This window comes from Dryobates pubescens, chromosome 5, assembly GCF_014839835.1.
Source record: "Dryobates pubescens isolate bDryPub1 chromosome 5, bDryPub1.pri, whole genome shotgun sequence".
NCBI lineage: Eukaryota > Metazoa > Chordata > Aves > Piciformes > Picidae > Dryobates > Dryobates pubescens.
The window spans coordinates 28,805,061-28,827,083 of record NC_071616.1 but is presented as its reverse complement, the minus strand read 5'-3'; the positions used below and the strand labels follow the sequence as shown (position 1 = coordinate 28,827,083).

At 42.8% G+C, this 22,023-nt stretch overlaps 1 protein-coding gene across 1 annotated transcript in view; it reads right to left on the bottom strand.

The window, feature by feature from the left end:
• Positions 1-22,023, bottom strand: part of PRIMA1 (proline rich membrane anchor 1) — a 49,288-nt gene that overhangs the window by 13,298 nt on the left and 13,967 nt on the right. Inside the window, exon 3 of the mRNA XM_054161891.1 lies at positions 5,538-5,667. Coding sequence (XP_054017866.1) covers positions 5,538-5,667 — 130 coding nt within the window. The remainder of the gene's footprint in view (positions 1-5,537; positions 5,668-22,023) is intronic.

The following is a 22,023-nucleotide window of genomic DNA, read 5'->3' as shown; positions in this document are numbered from 1 at the left end:
CAATCCAGCTTCCTACAGCCTGTACTGATTCATTCTCCTGGTTTGAGTTAGGACAGAACTAATTCTTTTCAGTGGTTTTACTGTTCAGCTCAGTCTCTTCAAAGTAACTACATTTTCTGAGGTGAACAGCATATTTTTGCAGACAGTGTCTGCTTCTAGAAGTGATAACACTTGATGTTAATAGTTACTACTAAGGATTGGTGAGACACTGGAACAGGTTGCCCAGGTAGAAGTCCCATCCCTGGAGTTTTTTAAGGCCAGGCTGGATGTGGCTCTGGGCAACCTGATCTTGTGTGAGGTGTCCCTGCCCATGGCAGGAGGGATGAAACTAGATGATCCTTGAGGTCCCTTCCAACCCTAACAATTCTGTGATTGGTATGCAGAGAGGCTTTTGCATGTACTTGCTCCTATGGAGACCAAGATCACTGCTAAGTTTTGTGTACCACATTGGGGATGCAGAAAATAAAAGGCCACACCTGTGACCCAGCAGGTGATCCTAAACTAACAAGGTATTCCAATCCCATATACGTTGTGTTTGGTATAAATATGAGGGATTATGAGGGTCAAGCTTTCTTCTCCAATAGCAGGCATCTGAGGAGGACTCTGTGTGCTCTGCTTTCAATCTCAATCCAGCGGTTCCTGAACCCAGTTCCAGAATCCAGCTCCTGAATCTGGCTCCTATCTGCTGCTGAGCCTAGTCTGGGACTTCCCCAGTGCTTGCCACCAGCACCAGTGATGATAGTGATGTAATTGCCATCATGGGGACTGAGTTCAATATTGGGTTTGTATATATTTGTATATATTTAATTTTTAAATTAGTGTTATTAAAGCTTTTTTATATTTTAGCATCCACAGGTCTCTCTCCCTTATTCCCTTTATCTTCCCCTTTAGGAATAAAGGAGAGAGCTTAATAGAGAGCATCCGTCATTTGTCTAGTGGCTGGCCCAGCCCTAACCCTTGGTATTTATGATTTGTCCTTGGACCTCCTACTTTTACTTCTTGGCAGCAGTCATCCAGGGAAAAAGAAAGAATGGTAGGCATTTACAGACAGAGAAGTGGTAAAGAAATACCTGGAAGTATTCCAGATTTTGAACCAGTTATTTTTCTGCTCTTGTTACGTGCTGCAGAACTCGCTGGTTGTGAGATTGCTTTCACAGTATCACAGTATCACAGTATCACCAAGGTTGGAAGAAACCTTGAGGATCATCGAGTCCAACCTGTCACCACAGACCTCATGACTAGACCATGGCACCAAGTGCCACGTCCAATCCTCTCTTGAACACCTCCAGGGATGGCGACTCCACCACCTCCCTGGGCAGCCCGTTCCAATGATGAATGACTCTCTCAGTGAAGAACTTTCTCCTCACCTCGAGCCTAAACTTATACACAAATGGAACAGGCAAGTCCCACTGCTGACAGTGGGATTAAGCCTGTCCTAGAAATCTTCAGATGTCACAGACCATGACTGCTCCCAGTTGTAAGCACCAGTCCTTAATTTTTTTCTAAAGTGCCATGGAAAAGTTTTTTTTTTAAAGAGGAATTTTTTATTTTAAAAAAAAAGAAATACCTCTTTGTCACCAAGACCAGAGAAAATAGCTGTTCCTCCACTACCAAGCGGAGGGTGCTGGCACCATGTGTGTAACCTGCTGCAGCACAACACATTATCATGTGCAATTGCCTCTGGTGCTTGATCTATGCAGCAGTACACGCAGCTGTACTCTATACCAGCCGTGCAGGGTTCAACACTGCAGACACCAGCATCACACACAGGAAATTCATGGGATGTTTAAAGAGCCTTTGAAGAACCATCCCATATAAAACTGTCATGGGTTAAGTTGAATATTTGCTGCTGTTATTCAAAACCATCCTGCCTCATGCCAGCTTCAAAATGAAAGTGCTGGCTGGAGCAAAGTATTATGGGGCTTGAAGTTCAGATTGCAACATGAGAGGCTTCCTGTTCTGGTTGCTGGTTTTGGGTTCCAGGGTTTGGGTGTTGGCTCTTTTTTGTGGGAATGGCAGAAAGGCAGATGGGAATGGGCTAGTTCCTTGGTTTTCTGCTTTATGCTACTGCTTGTCTGCTTTATGATGCAAATTGGCTAAGCTAAGGTAACTGTGTATTATATCATTGGCTATTATATCATTGGTTAACCCCTTCATAGCACTTTAACCTGTTACAGTATCTTCCCAAGAATTTAACCTGTCTAGCAGTTTTCTGACTATTGAAGCTGATTGTCACCTTTTGGTATTAGTTGCCTAATGAAAGAGGTCAAATCCATCCATTGGAATGGATTTCAGCATTTCTTATGACCATTTCATATGGGGAGATCCGGAGTATTTCCAGGGGAAACGCAGGTGTGAAGGTAGCAGCACGCTTGTTTAGTTCTGATAGATGAATAAAAGCACTGATCTGCTAGGTTGTTTTTTATCACAGAAACCCTTAGTGCCTAAAATCAGTGATATGCTGAAGTTTTAGCTTTCACAAGGGAAAACAAACCACCTCAGAAGAAGCAGTTTTTATATAGATTGAATAAAACTACAGTAGAGTTATGATACCTTGGAGACAGTCACTCCCTTTCTTCCTGCTACAGAAAAGCAGATATGAGGGAGTTGGATTGGGTCTGGCCCTTTGAAACCACTAAATGAGATTTTAAATTAAGCACAATAGGATTTTTCTTTTTCTTTCTACTTTAAATTTGTGTGAGGGATTAGTACAACAGATCCAAGCTCTGTGCAAATAAATCTCTGACTGCAATTTCCTACTATAACATTTAACTCTTGCTATACCCTGCAAGCAGAGGACTGCTCTTATTTCACTCTCCAGCGTCTCTTCAGTGGAGGCAGGAGGCAGATTTGTCAGAGATGCTGCAAGGACAGAGGTCCTAATTCCAGGAGATACATGGGAACAAAGACCCTGGAGGAGGATAGCAGAGGAGAGGTGGTCGGATGGCGGTGTGAAAAAGCACAGGACAGAGTATGGTTATGGAGCAAGAGGCTGACAACACACTGGAGAGACTCTTAACTTCAGGATCACTCAGATTAATCCCCTTACTCTTTCTCTAGCCACCTCTACCTCCCAGACAAAAACTGAGTGAATGATTTTTCACTCATACCAGTTAAGCCAATTCAGCTCAACAGCATGTGATAGTATGCTGTGTTGAAGGCAGAGATGCTTCACAACAGAAGCATCTTATTTCCCAGCATTTATCAATAAGTATCTTTTACAGCAGATCAAGGAATCTGAATTACTGGGGAATGCCGCCAGGCACTTTAGTGCATCCTTTTAAGAGAGCTGTTTTAGGAAGGACTCATTGATGAAAAGAAATGCTCTAGTTGCTGTGTTAAAATAAAATTAATAGGATTTTCTTTTATAGCTGTCTATCTGACATCTGAGCAGTTTTCAGCTTAGCATTTGCCAGCAGTGTGAATTTCAACAGTGAGAAGATCTAAGAGGAAATGTCTCTTTTCCCTGAGCCTAATGTCTGTTCAAGCAGCTGACTTGTACATTGATATTCATGTTGTTTATAAATAACAGGTGTCTTCATCGAGTATTGGTATTATTGTTCACTAACATCAAGCATGAGACTGTTATGTGAATTCCCAAAACCTTTCAAGGCAGCTCTAAATGTGTCTGTTTACATTTCTGTTTTGTTTCTTCCATCCACCAGCATCACAGCCAATTTGAAGAGTATTTCCTCAGTAGGCACAAATTGGAGAGCTGATGCTCCTGTACATATATGTTGCATCCTTGGCGGAAATAATTCACTCTTTGGCAGTAGGCAGACTAATATAATAGCTGGTTTTGAAACTAATACAGCTTTCCTCATGGAACTGGATCAACCCTCTACAAGCAGCCAATGGTAGATTAGGAATTACAAGAGATTTTGCACTGTGGTCCCAGTTCAACTGAACTCCAGTTTCAGTCTTCCATAGATGATTTTAAAAAGTGCAGCCACTACAATGAAGGCTTTCCAACTCCACCAAACTAATAAGCATTCATTTTAGCTAAACTAGAATAGCAAAGATGCTTAAGTAGATGTAATAAGAAATTAAATACAGACTTCTGTCTTCTTGTTTGAATTCTAAATATTTTTATTATCTTGGATGCATTATCCTTCAAATCCTGCATAAATGTTTCAGACAACCACAAAATATGTGCAGTGCTCCACTGTTATGATATTCTGACTGAGGCATATCAAAAATCTTACAATTGTTTTGCATGCAGATAAGATTTGGAATGCTGCAGGCTGCGTCACTCAGCTGTGCCAACAGCTCCTGTTCAAGACCCTCATGGTACAAAACAGTGACTTGCAGTTGGAGCCTTCACATAGAAATGTTCAAATATTGTCTTTTTCCAGCAGAAATATGAAATACTATTTAGGTGAAGAAATTATTCCCACTCCCATTTTCCAGTGTAACCAAAGTCAGTAAGTACTGTAGGCCTACGCAAGCATGTCTCTTGCAAAGACAGAGTATTCAAAATAGTTTCCACACACAGTTTTGGATTTTAGGGTTTGGATTTGATTCTGGGGGTGATAATTTTGAAGCAAGAAAAAATTGCAAGTGGAGTCCCCAAATGAAAAAGTACACAGCTTGAGTTAGAAGAGCTTGCATCAATTTAAAATGCTACAATTAGCTATGAGTCTGAGCCAAAAATCTCATATCACAGACTCACAGAATCAAGCAGGTTGGAAAAGACCTCAGAGATCATCAAGTCCAACCTATTGCCTAACACCACCTGACAACTAAACCATGGCTCCAAGTGCCACATCCAATCATTTTTTGAACACCTTCAGGGATGGTGACTCCACCACCTCCCTGGGCAGCACATTCCAATGGCCAATTACTCTTTCTGTGAAGAACTTGCTCCTCACCTTGAGCCTAAATTTCCCATAGCACAGCTTGAGACTGGGTCCTCTTGTCCTGGTGCTGGTTGCCTAGGAGGAGAGACCAATGCCCTCCCCTCCTCCCCCCCTCTGTCTCTACAGCCTCCTTTCAGGTAGTTGTAGAGAGCAATAGGTCTCCCCTGAGCCTCTCTTCTCCTGGCTAAACAACCTCAGCATATCCTCAGCAGGCATATTTTGAATACCACCAGAAGCAGATAGGGCAGTGTTTCCTACCTCTACAGTGATGAGTCTGAGCCAAAAATCTCACATCCCACATGAAAAATTTGAATACTACCAGAAGTGGATAAGCCAGTGTTTCCTGCCTCTACACTTGGCCAAGACAAAGCTATCAACATTCCCCAATAACTTGTAGCAATTTAACTTTGGAGAAGTTCTTATTAATCTGAATATTGTGGTTCTCTTCTATTTCTAGTTTTTTCCTCCTCACACTCATGACTGTGCACTGAACTTCACCCTTTACACCAGAAGGATCCAGTACAAAAAAAGCCACTGCCCAATAAAAACACACATTAACTATGGAATGCATTTTGCCTTTAGGATGTCTTTAAACAAAACAGGGTGTCAAGCAAGTCTTGGGTCAACCTTTATGGGGTTGCTTTTCCCTAAACAAATTAAAAGTGTGTGGAATCTTACCTTTTTATGGCTTTGTAGCAAATGATGACAACTACGAGGAGGAACACTAGTGTGGCACAGCATACTGCAATGATAATAATCAGGCCTGGCCACCAGGTCTCTTCAGTGGGACAAAAGGTAGACTTGGGAGCTGTAAAGAGCATAGAAAAATACATGAGTTCTCCCAGTGTATCTGTAATCAGATATGCTTCAGTCACCCATGCAATAGCACTATGCCAGATCCACAGATACATGTGAACAGGTCATTTCACCTTTAGGACTTTTTTATTTCCTCCCCGCCCAAGCAATCAACTCCTCTGTTTGGTGACAGATATTTCTTGTCATGGTTCCCAGATGACCAAGTCCACTGTGTCAGTGTTGTCCACAACCTGGTGCTGAGCACAAAGGTTAAGGGCACAGCTCTGCTACTTGTGGGAAACCTCTTCTCCCTTTGGATTTCCCAGCTCCTGCTGCATCAGACTGAGTTTTGGAGAGAGCCATTATGCTGATAAGGGGAGAGGTTTTACAGGGACCCACAGCAGAGCCTACTAATCACTATTTCATCTTCTATCATTGGAACAAGGAAGGGGGACTTGTTTTACAAGAGCCAGAATTTGTTGCATTTATTAATTGCTTTTAGAGGACTATAGCTGACAAGCTTTTTTCCTATTTGTCTTTGAATTCTAAGTCCATTCTTTCCTACTGCATTGTCTTTGAATTCCAAGACCAATAGCTAAGAGCTGTTAACATTAAGAAACCTTAACTTATGAAAATATAAGCAATTATAATTGAATTTTTCTTATCCAACTTATGGCTATAATTGTCCATGTAAGTATCACCCCAAACAAGCAATATTTTGCATCAGAAGGAATACTAGTGGCATTTAGCTAAAATATTTTCCTACAAGGCCATATTTCTGTTCCCATGCTTTGAGGGGGCATATTTCCTGAAGGATAGTGAGCAACAATACTGTCATGAGCAGTATCAGTGTACTGCACAGGGGGAAGAGATCCTTAACACAGTGTGTGTAACCACAAAAACTCCATGAGAACTTGGATCACCTTAAATGAAGTTCAATAATGTAAATGTGGATGTCTAAAGCTACATGTTCGGTTAAGTAGGGTAGAGAATTAAATAAAGCAAAAGGCTTTTTTTCCCCCCACTTTTTTTTTGGAGGTAATTATTTGATCTGATCTATCCTGTATTCTGAACTTCCCATTATACAAATCATAAATAGCTGACAAGTTAAAATGTCATCGCACTTGCATCATTTACTGGGATCCAACATCTCCTGTGTCTCCTGTGTTTGATTAGGAAAAGACATATATGTACCCTTAGGTTGATGCTCATTAGGTTAAATCCTGAAACACACAATTACTGAGAAAAGGTTGTTTTTTTTCTTGTTGCATGATCTATGGAAGGATTGGCAACATTCACACCAAGAAAACCACAGGAGCCCCTTGCAAAAAGATTAAATAATGAACTACATGAAGCAATCAAAATAATAAAGGCAACAGCTTGATAAATCATAGTCAGTTCAGCATTTGGTGGCACACACTATCGGTGAGATCATATTTGTCCAGCAAATATTGCCTTCAGTTTAGTGTACATACATTGACTGTGTGGGGTGTGTATGTTTATGGATTGTTTTGCCTGTGGGAGAGAAAAATAAAGCTCAAAGATTAAGTCATTTGAAGGACTAGTTCCTGGCTCATCTTCTGACAATGTGAACTCCCAGACTACCTCAGCAACTGAATTTCTACTTTATTAATGTGTCAACTGCAACAGGGCTGCTCTCAACCCCTTCATCTTCCAGCCTGTGTCCCTTTTGATGATGGGAAGCCCAAGCCCAGTCTGCATGGATGCCTCTGTGTACAGTTGGGAAAGTCATCTGAGAGAGGGAACTTCCCAAAGAGCCAGCAAGGTGCCTAGGAAGTGCCATGTGCTCAGAGACATGCCTCTTGGTGGGTCCGATACTGAGCTCTTGATATTAGGGAGGTACTGATGTCTCTGATGCCTCATGTTGGGGTTCACAGCTCTGGTCCCTGGGGAAGCCCAGGGCTGGGAAGGCTCTCTGGCCTGTGCTTGGGTCCCAGACCCCCACTCATTGCCTACAGTATAGAAAAAACAGCTTGCATCTGGGAAGGGCTGACCCACATGTCATGCCATTGAAAATGAGAAATTATCCTGGGGTGAGGACATCCTCTTGCAACTGTGCCACTTTGCACAGAATAGCACTGCATTTCTCAGGCACTCTCTGGAGGAGCAAAGACATAGGTCCCAAACTCTCGTCTAAGATACTGAAACTATAATGAAAAACACTGAGTAGGTGATGTCCCCAGCTACCCAAAACAATGACAATATCTGATTATTTAATCATCTTATAAAAGCTTTGACAAAATGCAGGAAAACAATTTTCATGGTCGCTTCCTTCTTTGTATCACTTCTTTCAAATCCTTTATAAACCTCCAAAAGGTGTGTGGATTCAGAACCAAACCGTGTCCTTTCCCTTGTTATGTAAAGGAACAATAAGTCAATTACTGTTGTCATTCACAGTGGTGTATATGGGGAGCGGAGGGCACTCCTTGGGCACAGGGAGTTCCTTTGTCATCGCCACAGGTTTACTAAGAGCTGAGGGCTGGACGGCCTGTGTTTGCTCCTTTGGCACCCATGACTGGTCTCATGTGAGCAGCTTCAGCTGCTCAGAGCATTATATCCCCCTGATTTGACTAATTCCTGGCTGCTCTTCACTGGTCTCAAAATCAGCGGAATGGAGAAAGTGATTTTCACAGTATCAAACAGCTCTCCTAAGCCCTGAAATGTCTTTCTGCACACTGAACAAATGGTTGGGTGCAAAGTGGCAGGAAAATGTGTGACGTTTTAAAGAAGATAAGCAGAGTGAGCTAAGCAATCACATAAATCCTGACAAAACAATTAAAGTTCTTATTCAATTAATGAAACATTAAAATAAAAATAATATGCTAAATGGCACAGGTTTAGGAAAGCACATCTTGTCAAACTGACTAGACATTTTCTGAGGAGATTAATGGTTTGGTAAATAGGTGTGTTAGTGCTGGTGTGATACCTTTAAACTTTGTTATGACATTTGACTTAATTCCACATGATGTTTGGACTATTAAACTATAAAGCTACACAGTAAGTGTAGCACACATAAACTGAGTTAATATTATGTCTCAAAATCTAACTACAGATGGAAAGTCACTACTGAGAGAATGTGTATTTTTAACAGTGACTCCCTCCTTCACCACAAAATTGGTTGATGGGTACTGGGTAGGGTTTCTAAATGACTCAGGAGTGTACTTCAGTACATGTGGAGACTATGCATATTCAGATTAGAAATAGGCTATTTACTATCATTAAGAGTAATTATTCATTATAATAGCCCATCAGCTCTGGTGGAGTATTTCTCTGATGAATTTAGTTTAAGGTGGACTTTTCGTTTTTCCTAAAATCAGCCTAAATTCAGCTATAGAGATAGGACTCAAAATAAGACTTAAGCAAGTAAAGAAAATCCTTTGTCTCTGGGAAGTCTACATGAGCACGATGCCTTTTCCCCTTTGTCCTTACAATTTATGAAGTACAGAGCATGGTTAGATTTACTCTTAGAGGGCCAGTACCTTCTCCTACTCCAAATAGTGCCAGGACTAAATAAAATGATAAACAGACCGATTTCAGATGTACAGTGGGTGACTGCATCCAACTTATTGAAAACACATTCATTAAAAAGTACTTCCAGAGTGAAGGCATCCTGAAAACTATTTCAGTACCAAAAAACCTTACACACTTGCGTTCTTTGACTGAGTTTGTTTTGAAGGCTCAGCATAAAGACATAGCTCCAGTTCTAATGTTAGCAGGTATCTGTACACACATGGTTCTAGCCAGAAATGTGCATACCAGGAAGATTAGCTGAGCTACAGAGGGTTTCCCTCAATGTCCCAGCACAAAAATAGAGGTCGTGTCACTGGAAAGGAAGTTTCCATAACATCACAAAGAAGCCTCTGATTTCTTTTTAGGAAATCTCAGGGTGGGTCGCTCTCAAAATTGTCTGGAGCTATCAAACCCCCAAAACAGTGATGAAACTGTTTTAATCGTCTTGATTAAACATTAAATTGTTTTGTGTATGCTATAAAATTGACACATGCTTGTGCTGCCTGTGACAGAATACAGAAACAAGACTTGGAATCCTTGGCTATGGCCTCAGGTTACCTTTAGTAAGCATGGCTGTACATTATAAAGCTCAGATTTTGGAAACCTAGTACTCCCATCATTTATTTTGACTAGGGTTATTACTTTCCATTGCAATATGGGTTGTAAGCTAGTAGCTCTTCATGTGGGAATGCTGAGATATTAGGAAGCAACCACTAAATTTGTCAGGAGACAGCTGGTGCCTCAGTGCAGCCCTCAGCAGCAATGTTGAGGCAGGGAGCACAGATCAGGGCATCCCTTCCCACCAGCTCTTACTCATCAGCCAGACCAACAAAGCAAAACAACAGAAAACAAAACAGAAAAACCAAACCCAAACCAAACACAGGGCTGAGCTGGAAAATAGCTAAGGGAGGCAGTGACCCATGCTCCCATGTACAGTCCCAGGGGAGGTGTCTCTGATTGAGGTCTGAGTGTGTCAATCCACTTACAGGTTCAGTTCCAGGCAGCTGATGAGTGTGCACTGATGTGCTGTGGAAGGGTGACAGTGACCCCCCACACCTCTCTACAACAATGGCAACTTCATGCCTTAAAAGGAAGCACACTTTCAAGATAAATCAGAACTGATTATTGTTTTTCCTCCTGCTTTTATTCCTGTTCTTGTAGAAGGTCAGGAGTGCTGGCATAATCACCTTTATGAGACATCTGCCCATTTTTAATATTGTATACAAACAGCAGGCTAAATCCTGCCATCTTTTTGCCTGCAGCATTCTTTTTGCTATTGCAGGGCTGCCTGAATCAGCCATGCACTTTTAATTAGCATGCCAGGAAGCAAGATTGGATTTTATTTTGAAGACAGGTTCATATTCCAAGGGCTTCAGTCATGTGTTTTAAAAACCCATTGATCTGCTGGCTAAGGTGGGGTTTGGGGTTCTAGTCTCATAATCACTCTTATTTGGCTTAGTATTTTGATACATTTCCATAATTTGCATGTTGGCATCTTCATTCACAAGACAGAGAGAAGCCACTAGTTCCTACAGCCATGATCACTACTGGGATGCAGAAACAAGCTCAGAAAATGTGGAAAGGTTTAGGTGTGATTTCAGATATCAAGGTACGCAAAAAGACTCCCAGGACACCCCACTAATGTGAAATAACTTCAGTTCTGGGAAGCGAGACCCTCCAGAGGAACAGTTACACACACACACAACACCAAAGTTCGGACACTCAATCTACAAGCATTGTGTTGTGTAAAAGGTGAGAAACAAGGAGAGCCTTCACCACATGCCCACATATTTTTTGAGAAAGATGATTTCACTGATGAGCCTAAGGCCCTGAGTCTATTTTCACACAAGACTCTTCACTCCCCCCAGCAGTGTAAATTCATCACAAAGTGAGTGCTGATTAACTTAATGATGATTAACTTAATTATACATTAAAATGAAGTCTTAGGCAGCTAATACAAAAGGGCCAAGAGTTCAAGGATGTAAATTAGTAGAAGCCCACCTAGCCATGAGAGTGGTGCCAGCTGAGGACCTGGTCCTAACATCTGCATGATGATGCTCCTAAGCACAGCTCCAAGTTTTGCCGAAGGTCAGCTCAGTCCCCAGAGCCCTGAGGCTGTGGGTTCTCCAGGTGCAGGATTTGTAACCTAACTTGGGATGATATGAAGGCTGGATCAATGGGCCAAGATCAACCATATGAGGTTAAACATTGCCAAGTGCTGGATCCTGCACTTGGGTCACAACAACCCTCTGCAGTGCTACACAGGCTTGTGGCAGAGTGGCTGGAGAGGTGCCCAGCAGAAATGGACCTGGGGATGCTGGTTTACAGCTGGCTTATCATGAGCCAGCAGTGTGCCCAGGGGACCATAAAGGCCAACAGCATCCTGGCTGGTATCAGGAATAGTGTGGCCAGCAGGGCCAGGGAAGTGATTGTGCTCATGTACTCAGCACTGGAGGGATTGCACCTTGAATTCTGTTTTTTTTTGGGCCCTAACTACAAGAAAGAGATGGAGGTGCTGAAGTGGGTCTATGGAAGGACAACACAGCTGGTGAAGAGTCTAGAGAACAAGTCTTATGAGAAGTGGCTGAGGGAGTTGTTTAGCCTGGAGAAGAGGAAAATGAGGGGAGACATCATTGCTATATATTAGGAAAAAATTCTTTACTGAAAGAGTGCATTGGAACAGGCTGCCCAGGGAAGTGCGGAGCCACCATCCCTGGAGATCTTAAGAATGTATAGACATGGCATTTCAGGACGTGGTTTAATGGCCATGGTGGTGTCAGGTCAACAGTTGGATTTGATGACCTTACAGTTCATTTCCACCCAAAATCTCCTCCTTGATGTATTTTGTCACATAGAAACTGCTACATATGGGTTTGGATAATCGACATGGTAAGAACATTCTGTGTTTACCTAGGGCTGCTAACAGCAAGAGGAAGACAGCATGGGAAAAATAAATCCTTCAAAAGAGCTTTCTAATGGAGTTTGTGCTACTGCTAGACCTTGGTAGAAGTATAGATCTTCAGCAACTATTTTAAAAGGCATTTCAGGAACAAAATATTTGTTCCCTTCAGACCACATCCATTGACACTCTTGGATTTGAGGGGAAAATTTCCTGGGAGAATGGGGGAGCTGATCAGGAGACGGGGGACCTTGTTGCTGCCTCCCAGGGCAGAAAGCCGTGCATGAGTGTGGCCATGCAGCAGATCCTCCACTCACCCCAGCCCTACACCTGCCCTGATGCACAGTCCCTGTGGCTTACACATGGCCAGAGGGAAACCTGAACTCACATTTACATTGCAACCACAGCTGCCCACAGAAAGGAACTGGCAATCAGGTACAAAGATGTGCTCACAGAAGGAAGGACTGCCATTTTCCCGTGACAGGTGGAGAGGCTTATATAACCATGTCAGGTTTCTGCATGCTTTGAGAGGAACTCTCTGGTGTTTGTATATATGGAGGGACACACATATGTTATGCATACTGATACATGTATATGCAGAAAGGCTGTCTGTGCCTATTTAATCTATGTGTATAAAGGGGTGTGCATGTGCAGCCATATAAATGAAACTTCAGCCAAGAATTTTGCTAAATGTGTCTGTAGTCTGAGTGGCTCCTCAGGATCAATTACTGAGTGTTGGTGACAGATTGCATGAGAAACTCTATTGGCCCTATAAGGACAGGCTAAAGGAATTGAGGTTGTTCAGCATGAGGAAGAGGAGGCTCTGGGGAGACCTTATAGCGGTCTTCCAATACTTACAGGGGCCCTGCAGTAGAGATGGGAACAATTCTTTATCAGGGAGTGTAGTGATAGGACAAGGGGTAATGGTTTCAAACTGAAAGAGGGGCAATTTAGATTAGGTATTAAGAAGAAAATCTTTTCTGCCAAGGTGGTGAGACACTAGAACAGGTTGTGTGGAGAAGTTTTGGACGCCCCCTCCCTGGAAGTGTTCAAGGCCAGGTTGGATGGGGCTTTGAGCAACCTGATCTAGTGGAAGGTGTGCTTGCCCATGGCAGGGGTATTAGAACTAGATATCTTTAAGAACCCTTCCAACTCAACCTATTCTATGATTCCAATAATACCTTTTATCTCTCCCTCTTCCCTGCACTTGGGATTCCCCACATGGGCTGAATACATAATGGCATTCACATTTGGAGCACCTTTGTATGTCTCTGAAATGATTAATTTGGGAGATACAGGAGCTATAGGATATGAATGGATACACTTCACTGTCTCCCTGGCAAGTACAAAAATCACTTCATCAACCTCCCTTCACAGTCATTGCCTGCAGAAAACACACCTGGCCACACTTGAACCGCTGAAGGGGAGATGCAGGAGCTCATCAAATCAAATGCCAAAAGCAATGTTGGTATCAACAGGAACCCTGGGAGCTGGGTCAGTTCCCCTCCTTGGCTGGGCAGCTGCAGCATCAGAGACAGCCTGCAAGAGGCCATAATCCTCTGCACTGCCTGCAGGCTGCACAGCAAACAGAGCAAAGACTGTGAACAGACTGAGGGAGGGGAAGGTAGAGGCATTCCCAGACTGCATCTACAGTGGATCCAAGACAGAAAGAGTTAGAGCAGGTCCAGCCTCAACCAGGTGAACTGGTGGTGGCAAGTCACCATTGTCAGCAGCATGCACCCACAATCAAACCTTGCAGAAAGAAAAACTGGATATGGCCATAACTGCAATGGGGCAACTTTACTCCATGGTAAGCCATGGTCATAACCAACCCCATCTAGCTGCTGACTGGAGGGCTTCGTGCACAGACTGCTCCCCTCCTGGCACCTCCATGGCAGCTACAGTCTTGACATTGGAAATATGAAATTACTTACAGAACATATTGTGAGCAGATAATCTTCGAGGAGCAAGGCAGTGTCATATGCACTGCTGTATGCTTGCATATATGCCCAGAGAAGCTGTGGATACACCATCCTTGGAAGTGTTCAGGGCTGGGCTGAAAAGGGCTTTGAGCAGCCTGATCTAGTGAGAATTGTCTCTGCCCGTGGTGAGAGTGGTCTAGAGCTTTAAAAGTGCCTTCCAACCCAAATCATCCTGTTGCTTCTATGATGTTTAAGCGTCTGGTATGGAAGTGCTTTGGCATTGTAGCTTCTGGGCACAACAGTGGGGATGTGGCCCCAGCCCTCCTGCTGCTTCCCCCTGCAAAGCAGTAATAAAGCAAGCTCCAAAAGAGAGATATAAACACTAAAGAAATGTGGATTAAATCCAGCAAATACAATAAAATATGAGAATCCCCAAACACACAGGGCTGTTTTGCTCAAACTGATGGCCACACTGTTACCTGTTACTCTCCCTAGAGCTGGAGAAAAAAAATGCAGGATGTGCAGCACAGAAAGGCAGACCTATTAACAGCCATCATTAACTTGGGGAACTGGGCCAGTGCAGCAGGAATGAAAGGCAGGAATGGATGACAGCTTCAATAACAGATGAAGTCCACTTGAGGCAAGTTCATCTCCAGTAAACCCAAACACAATGGAAAGGATTTGGATTACCGTAGTCCCCAGGGAGCAGTGACCCAGAAAGCTTCCCTGCTGGACCTGTTGCCTGAGATCCCATGAAAGAGAACAAGCACAGATGGAAGATGCTACCCAGCAAGGAAAGAACTGCAATATCCTATCCCATTACCCTCTCCTCTGGAGCTGTAACTGTATATGATGTGCAATAGATTGGCTTAAAGAAAATAAGAATTGCTAATTTTGGAGCAAATTTTGAAACAGGAAAAAAAAAATCTAGGTTGGTTAACTTTTTTTTCCCCCCCATTATTTTTATTTTTACTTCCTCACATCTGATCCATGCCATTCTTGTCACAATCTTAGGGTGATTTCCAGAGTACTATGAGCTAGTTGTGTAAACAGCTGTTTTCCTGGCAATAGTGGTGTGCTCAGCAGAAAGGCTGTCCTGATTTACTGACTCCCTGGAGCAGCTAGGTTAAATAATACTAGTGGAAATCTGATATTCCTGTAGCAGATGATACTTCTGTTTATCACATTATGTTGCAGATAAGTTTATATCATGCAGCTGCTCTGTGCATATGTTCCTACTAAACTTTTGAGGAGGATATTGCAATCGCTACACAGTGGGAACTTCTGCTATAATAAAAATGTGTGGGATGATGCTGGAGAAATTCCCTCCCCTGCAGCTTTTACACTGTAGATGCTGTTATTCTACACTCCTGGTTCCCTCATCTCCTTAGTTTTCTCCCCCTTTCTAAAAATACTTCCCTTCTGAAACAAGAAACGTGCTCAGTTTTGTGCTTAATTGTGGAGACTGGAGTTTGCAGGAGGAGGAAAAAAGGGGCAGTTCTGCAGGAGTTTTATGAAGCAATTGGTGATAAGAGTAGTCCACAGCTCACTGCAAGAAATAGGACTGTTACCATCAGTGCAAATACAGTCAGTGAAAAAGAAAGGAGCTGGCTAGGGGAGTTTTAAATGTGGTGTTTAATATCTAAGCTTTAGAGGTTACTGAAGCTGCATATATTTACATTTGGGTTTTGCAGTGAATTTCATGAACACTCCATGTTGCTTTGCTGTCTTGGTAGGTCTTATGCAGCTGCTTTACTTTGGTAGATTTGAGAGTCCTTTAGAAAATGCACATATCGCTAGGACCACAATAAAAATAATAGCAGGTGTAAGTATCAGCTACCCAAGCAGGAGACAAACACATTGTGAGGAAGCAGGTTGTGCAAAGTCACCACAGCTCAGTGAAAAAGCCAAGAAACAAAACGTCTTTTGACTCCTGGCCAGTCCTACCCTCTGGATCATGTTGACTCCACCTTAGGAGTAGATGCAAACTCTGGATTTGGCCATAACTACATTACAGGGGTGGAAGCAGCAAACTCCCTGGCTGACTTGCTGGGCAGGTGCCAAATCTCTGACCCAAGCCAGCACACTGACGCCATGCCCAGGAGCTCTGTGCAGCTGAAACCTATGGACAGAAACAAGATGAGATCCTGTAAGATGACCGTGAAGGGCTGATCCTAAGCTTGCGGGATAACTTGTATTGCACAGCTACAAGTTTTGCACAGGTTTTGCACAGCTACAAGTATGAACTAGGATTTCAGTTCAGATTCCTGTATGCTTATGGAAGGATAATAATGCACACAGCAGAGCACTGAAAGGACTATCAAAAAAAGTCAGGAGGGAAAGTCTGTGCTCCAAATGATCGACAGGCTGAGAGCCAGATCTGCCAGCCTTAATCTTGTTAGATTGTTGGTGAAGCTGATGGGACCTGCCAGAATTGAGGTATGACCCCACAGACAGGAGCAAAACATGGTTTCAGCTGCCAAGGTCTTTTGGAGGAGAGCAGGGTTGGTGAGCACAGAGGGGGAGTCTGTTCTCTAAAGCATGATCTGGAGAAGGGGTAGCATTTAAAGTCCTTGTGGAAAAAAGGCTTTTAAGGAGATTACATCATAGCTAGTCTCTGTGTTAACACTCGGCTCTGGCATTTATCTTTACAATGGAGGCTCACGTCAGCCACTGCCCTCTGATCTGACTTTGTCACATGTTTTTCTAAGGAGCAGTCTCCTGATGAGGCACCATTTCTCCCCTGACATCTGATTCTCCCTCAGCAAAAATAACAGAATTGTTTCTACCCTGATTAAATCACACACTATTGGTTACTGTCCTGAGCAAATGAGAATTGAAGCTTGTGCCTTGCAAAGCAGCCTCCTCCTTGCAGCAACGTGGTCATTCTGGAGAGCTTCATGAACACCAACACATTTCCCTGCTCTCTGCAACCTGGAACAGTGCCATGCTGGGCAGCACCAAGATAGTCTAAGTGACATCCCCAGATAGTCCTAAGCACTGACTCCCCATGAGAGTCGTTGCTTAGGAGAACCCTGTATTTGGTGACCTGCTTTCTGAAATGCAGGAGTCGTCAATCAGATTAGTGGGTATCTGGTGCCTCTAAGAAACAAGTCTCAAGTGCCAGAAAATGTGCTGTTAAATTAGTACCCTGGAATTTATTTTAGAAGGTGACCTGATTTCCAGAGGTTCTGAGCACTCAGAAAGCCAGGATGCTTTAACTTGGATATGCTTATATACAACATTAGGTTTAATCTTCTGAGTTTTATGATATAGGCTTTATCCTCTCTTTCCTTAGGCAGAGTACCACTGTGTGTAGAAGACAGATATTCAGAACTCTCAGGATGTGGGTTCCAGCCTCAGCTCTCCACCTTGCTTATTTGGTGATTTTGGAAAGATTTTTGCCCCAGCCTGTTACTCCTTCTCCAGGGTGGGGACAGATCCAAATTGGTTCAAGATGCAGGGATTTTAAAAACAGTGCAACAGAAAGGCTGCATGTTAGCACTGTTGTGGTTCCTTTCTCACTTCTGTGATAGGCTAAATAGATAAATTTAGAAGTACTTCACCTGTATTTCTGTAAGAACTAGCTATTTTCCTGACCTTTTTCCTGACCTTCCCATCAACTACCTATTGAGCAAACACAGCAATGAGGCCATGTTATACGGCCAAACATCAGGAAGACAACACTGACCTAGGGACAGTAATTTCTCAGTTCTTTTGAACAGAGGCACAACTGAGAGACGCAGAGATGTGTCAGCACAGTACCATCCACTCCATTGCACGAACACACATTCTGCCTCTCCAGTGGTGAGTGATGCACACAGAGAGCCCCAGCTCTCCAGAGGGGAAGTATCAGAACTGAGGATTATCTGCTTGCTCTCAAAAACTGTGGGACCATATATTACAGCAGTGAAAAAAAGTATCTTGGAGAAAAGAAGCCTGAAAACACTGAATCTCCATGTTAAGTCTGATTTTGTCATTTCAGCACTCTGATACCTGAAAACATATCAGCATTTTTCCATCAGTATTCAACAAGCGTGCACGCACACACACAAGCTTGCACACACACACACATCCAGATATCAGTCTAGCTCCCTCTTCTATTCTGCTTTGGCTGGCAGAGATTTTCTAGAGAGCATTTAACAATGAATATAATACACAGAGGTGAGTGAAGTCCCCACAAGGTTTAAGGATGAACTTAACACCTGTAATAGGCTGTAATCAACTTTGCAGAACCAATGCTGCAGCCCACCCTTTGCCAGTGTGCCTGTCCCATGACTGCTTTTGAGTGAAGCCAGTCGGCTGCCCCACTGTGTTAGGCTTTGGCTTCCTTGCTGCATCTCATAACAGAATTGAAAAAAAATTCAGAATCTTCTATTTTGGCATTTGCTGAGGTGGGCCCCCTGTCCACTGAGACACACAGAGTTCAGTGCAAGCCTGAACAGCTCCAACATGAACAGGAGGAGGTTTGCTGCTGTGAATCAAGTACATGGAGTCTTCTTCAAGTTTCTTGGGAAAAGGGCCACCTTTGCTTTCACAGCATTTAACCGCAGACAAAAGTAGGGACCAGTGAAAGAGGTAAAGTGTCACTTCCAAACTGGAACTCACTGGGGACAAGAGAAGCATTTCCTCACAGAGCGCTCCTCCTCCATCACAAGAAAAATATCATGTTCCATATCCACTGCATTAAGATACATAAGAAGAGAAAGTGTCTTCTGGACAGTTGTCTACTCCAGTCAAGCTAGCTTTCTTTCAGGTTGTTTCGGAGGCTGCTATAAGGGTAGAAGACAGGCTCATCACCAGCTGCCAACTATTTCAGAGAGAGACAGACTCCTGCCTAGGGCTGTGCATCTGGAGTGGGCAACTCATGAAGAAATTACTTCCAAGGAGAAAGGAGTAGAAAATTGGCCTTTTCCCTCTGTGTCCTCCTTTGTGACCTCCCTTGTGACCTTCTGGCCCCTACTCATCTCAGATCAACAGTGAAGTAGTGCTTAGCAAACAGCACACAGAAAGCACCTGTTTTCTTCAAAATAAGGTGGAGTGAGCCATGGCTTAAGAAAACTGCTGGGAGTTAAGTGGTTTGGAAAGCCCATTCAGCACATATCTACATTTTTAGGTGTTAAAAGTCCTTTAAAAGCTAGCCCTTGCTTTCACTGAGCCTCAGGCACCCTTGAATGAAATCTGTTCCCCAACAAGTGCTGTGAGGGCAGGTACAGCTGAGCCTGTTAAGGTACTGCTGGTAGTGGCACCCATATGGACACTGCAGGTACATATAGTGATAGCCCTTCCAGGCTGTTAATTTCCATATCTGTTGACGTATCCTCCTTTGTCAGGGTTTTGTTGAAGCTGTATCATCACTGACAGAGAAGAAATAAGACATGACATAGTGCTGGTTTGCACCATGGGTTCTTGTCAGCCCCTTAGGCTGCCTCCTTCCTTTCATTACCACATAGTGATGGCATGGCCAGAGGCTCTACCCCTTGCTCCTAGCACAGTGAATGCCTTATCCTCCTTGCTGTGTGCGGTGGTGCATCCTCCTCTTTGATGAGTGGCAGGAGTGATCAATTCTGTAGCAATTACTGTCCCTTTTTGAGCCTAAAAATAATTATGATCTTCAGTGCTTGACATTCACTAGGCTCAATCTGAAGTTTACAGAGGTGAAACAGTATCTCCATTACAAATATGGTAACTCTGAGCGGCTGATAGGGTAGTTGACTTTCTTGGGATCTCCCAGCAGGTTGATGACAGAGAAATAAGCAGCACCTTGGACCCTCTTTTTGCTGTTCCCTGCAAGGTGGCCAAGTTGCTTCCTTTGTGAAAGCCACAGTATGTCAACATCAAGTCATGTGAAAGCTTATCCATCTTCCAGCTCCTGCAGTAAACAGGCCTTCAAAGGAGGGATGATATATGTTGAACTTCAAAAAAGTGAAATATGATTCTGGAAGTCTAAGCTCCTACACGGACAACCAGTCTTTTGTCAGCAAATGATTGAGAAGATACCTCAAGGCTGGCAGATTCAATCCCACAGAAAGATGACAGATTTTCTTGGCATAATGCTCCTTCACGTAATTTGAATTAAGGTCCAGATTTGCACAGCTTCTTCAGACTGAACAGTATTCATGCAAGTGCACCATCAAAGTCACAGACTATGAAAGGTCAGTAAAATTCAGTGCTACTGGTATAATTAAGATATTATCTCTTAGCTCCTTAGTGGCTTTTTAAGGAGTTCAGGAACCTCCAGATAACAGCAAAGATTGGACAAGCCTCGTATCTTAGATCTGAAGCTTTCTCAAAATTAGCACCCTCAGGGAAACCAGATACAAAACCAGTTTCAGACAACTGCAGATTGAATTTCCTAACATAGATTGTGGAAGACTTGGAAATACTTGGAATATTTTCCTAGAGTGTTAGCAGCAGTCATTTCTTAGGCACCAGTTTATGTCCATCTTGGAAAAAGAAACTGTTTGTCCTTTGAGCATTCAGACACTATATAGAGACAGCGACTATAATAGACATATACATTAAACTGGGAAGTACAGTTGGCTTTAAAGAATTCACTTTACAGAGAAAGCCATACTGCAAATCATGTCTGAGTTTTAGGGAACAGCCAGCTGACTATATAGCAGATAATTCTGTACAGCACCTACATAAACATCATCCCCGTTTGATATTGCACAGATTATTCCTTGTATTATTTCAATGGCTCAGTTATTGCTGGAAGTAAAGGATACAGCTAACACTGAAAAATGTCCCTGAGGACACCAGTTAATAAGTCCCATATCCAGTGCATTCAAGTTCCTTTTCCAGATTGTATTCATGTTCAACTTAATGGAAATGAAACTGATGACCCAGCCAGAGTACAATGGAACTGAAGTGTGAAATGACTTCCAAACCAGTGGTAAATTTAATTTTCTTAAAAATATTATTACATTTACCAACTGATAAATTTTCATTCAGTGTATATAAAATATAGAATACCTAAAATGGCAATGACATTGCATTAACAGATCAAGTCATTTCACCATGCCAAATGCCCACCATGAAGTCCTCAATCACCACTCAGAGCATACTTGTAACTCTGAAAGCTAAAAGACAAAGCACAAGGCTTAGGAGTCACAAAAGCAAGCAAGCCAGTTGCTGGTTGCTATCTGCCCTTTCCTCAAGCTTTACACAGAAGTCTGGAGCTGCACAGTTAGGCCAGCTTTTGCTCACCATCTCTCCCTACTGCAGCCAGTGCTGGAGAATGATGCCTCTAAGCTGAGATGGAGCACCTGCAGCTTGCCAAAGCAAACCCAGGGTTAAACCATTCTCTTTGCTCCACTACTAGTCATTTCCTTTGACCGTGGATATGAAAGAAGATTATGCATTGCTTCCAGAAGGAAAGGAAAACGTCCAGGGTTGATTCAATAGAATCTGTTCCATTGGTAAATGACCAGTTTAATAGCAGCAGTGCTCCTGGTAAAAGTCCAGTGTTTGCCAAGGAACAGATTTTTGTGTGAAGTATTTCTAACCAATGAACTGATGAAATATCAGCTCCATTTAAAAGATACTTCAGAATTATAAACCAATTCATTTTAATGATAATGTGGAATTCACAATTTACTATTATATATATGTGGTTATAATGTGATATGATTTACTAATGGAAGTATTAAATTAACTTGCATAATGATTAATGACAGTTTTTGGCAGTGGCATTAGTTATTAATCTATGACTTTTTACTATATTAACGGACACTATGTACTTACTTTGGGATAACATCCCAAATCTCCAGACTGCTTCCTTGATCTGCTACATCAATATAACAATAACCTGCGAATTACAATCACACAGGCAGTGCCATCAGGTTTGTGATAAAGACAACACAGGAAACCATCACACAAACACACTTCTGTGGGTCTGCTTTACCCAGGTCAGCTGCCTAGCCCTCCCTGTCAGAACAGCTTGTGCCAAAATAAGAGTTTTCTTCTGACTTGTGAAGATGAGGCGCAACTCCTTCTGCCATGGGCAGGGGAA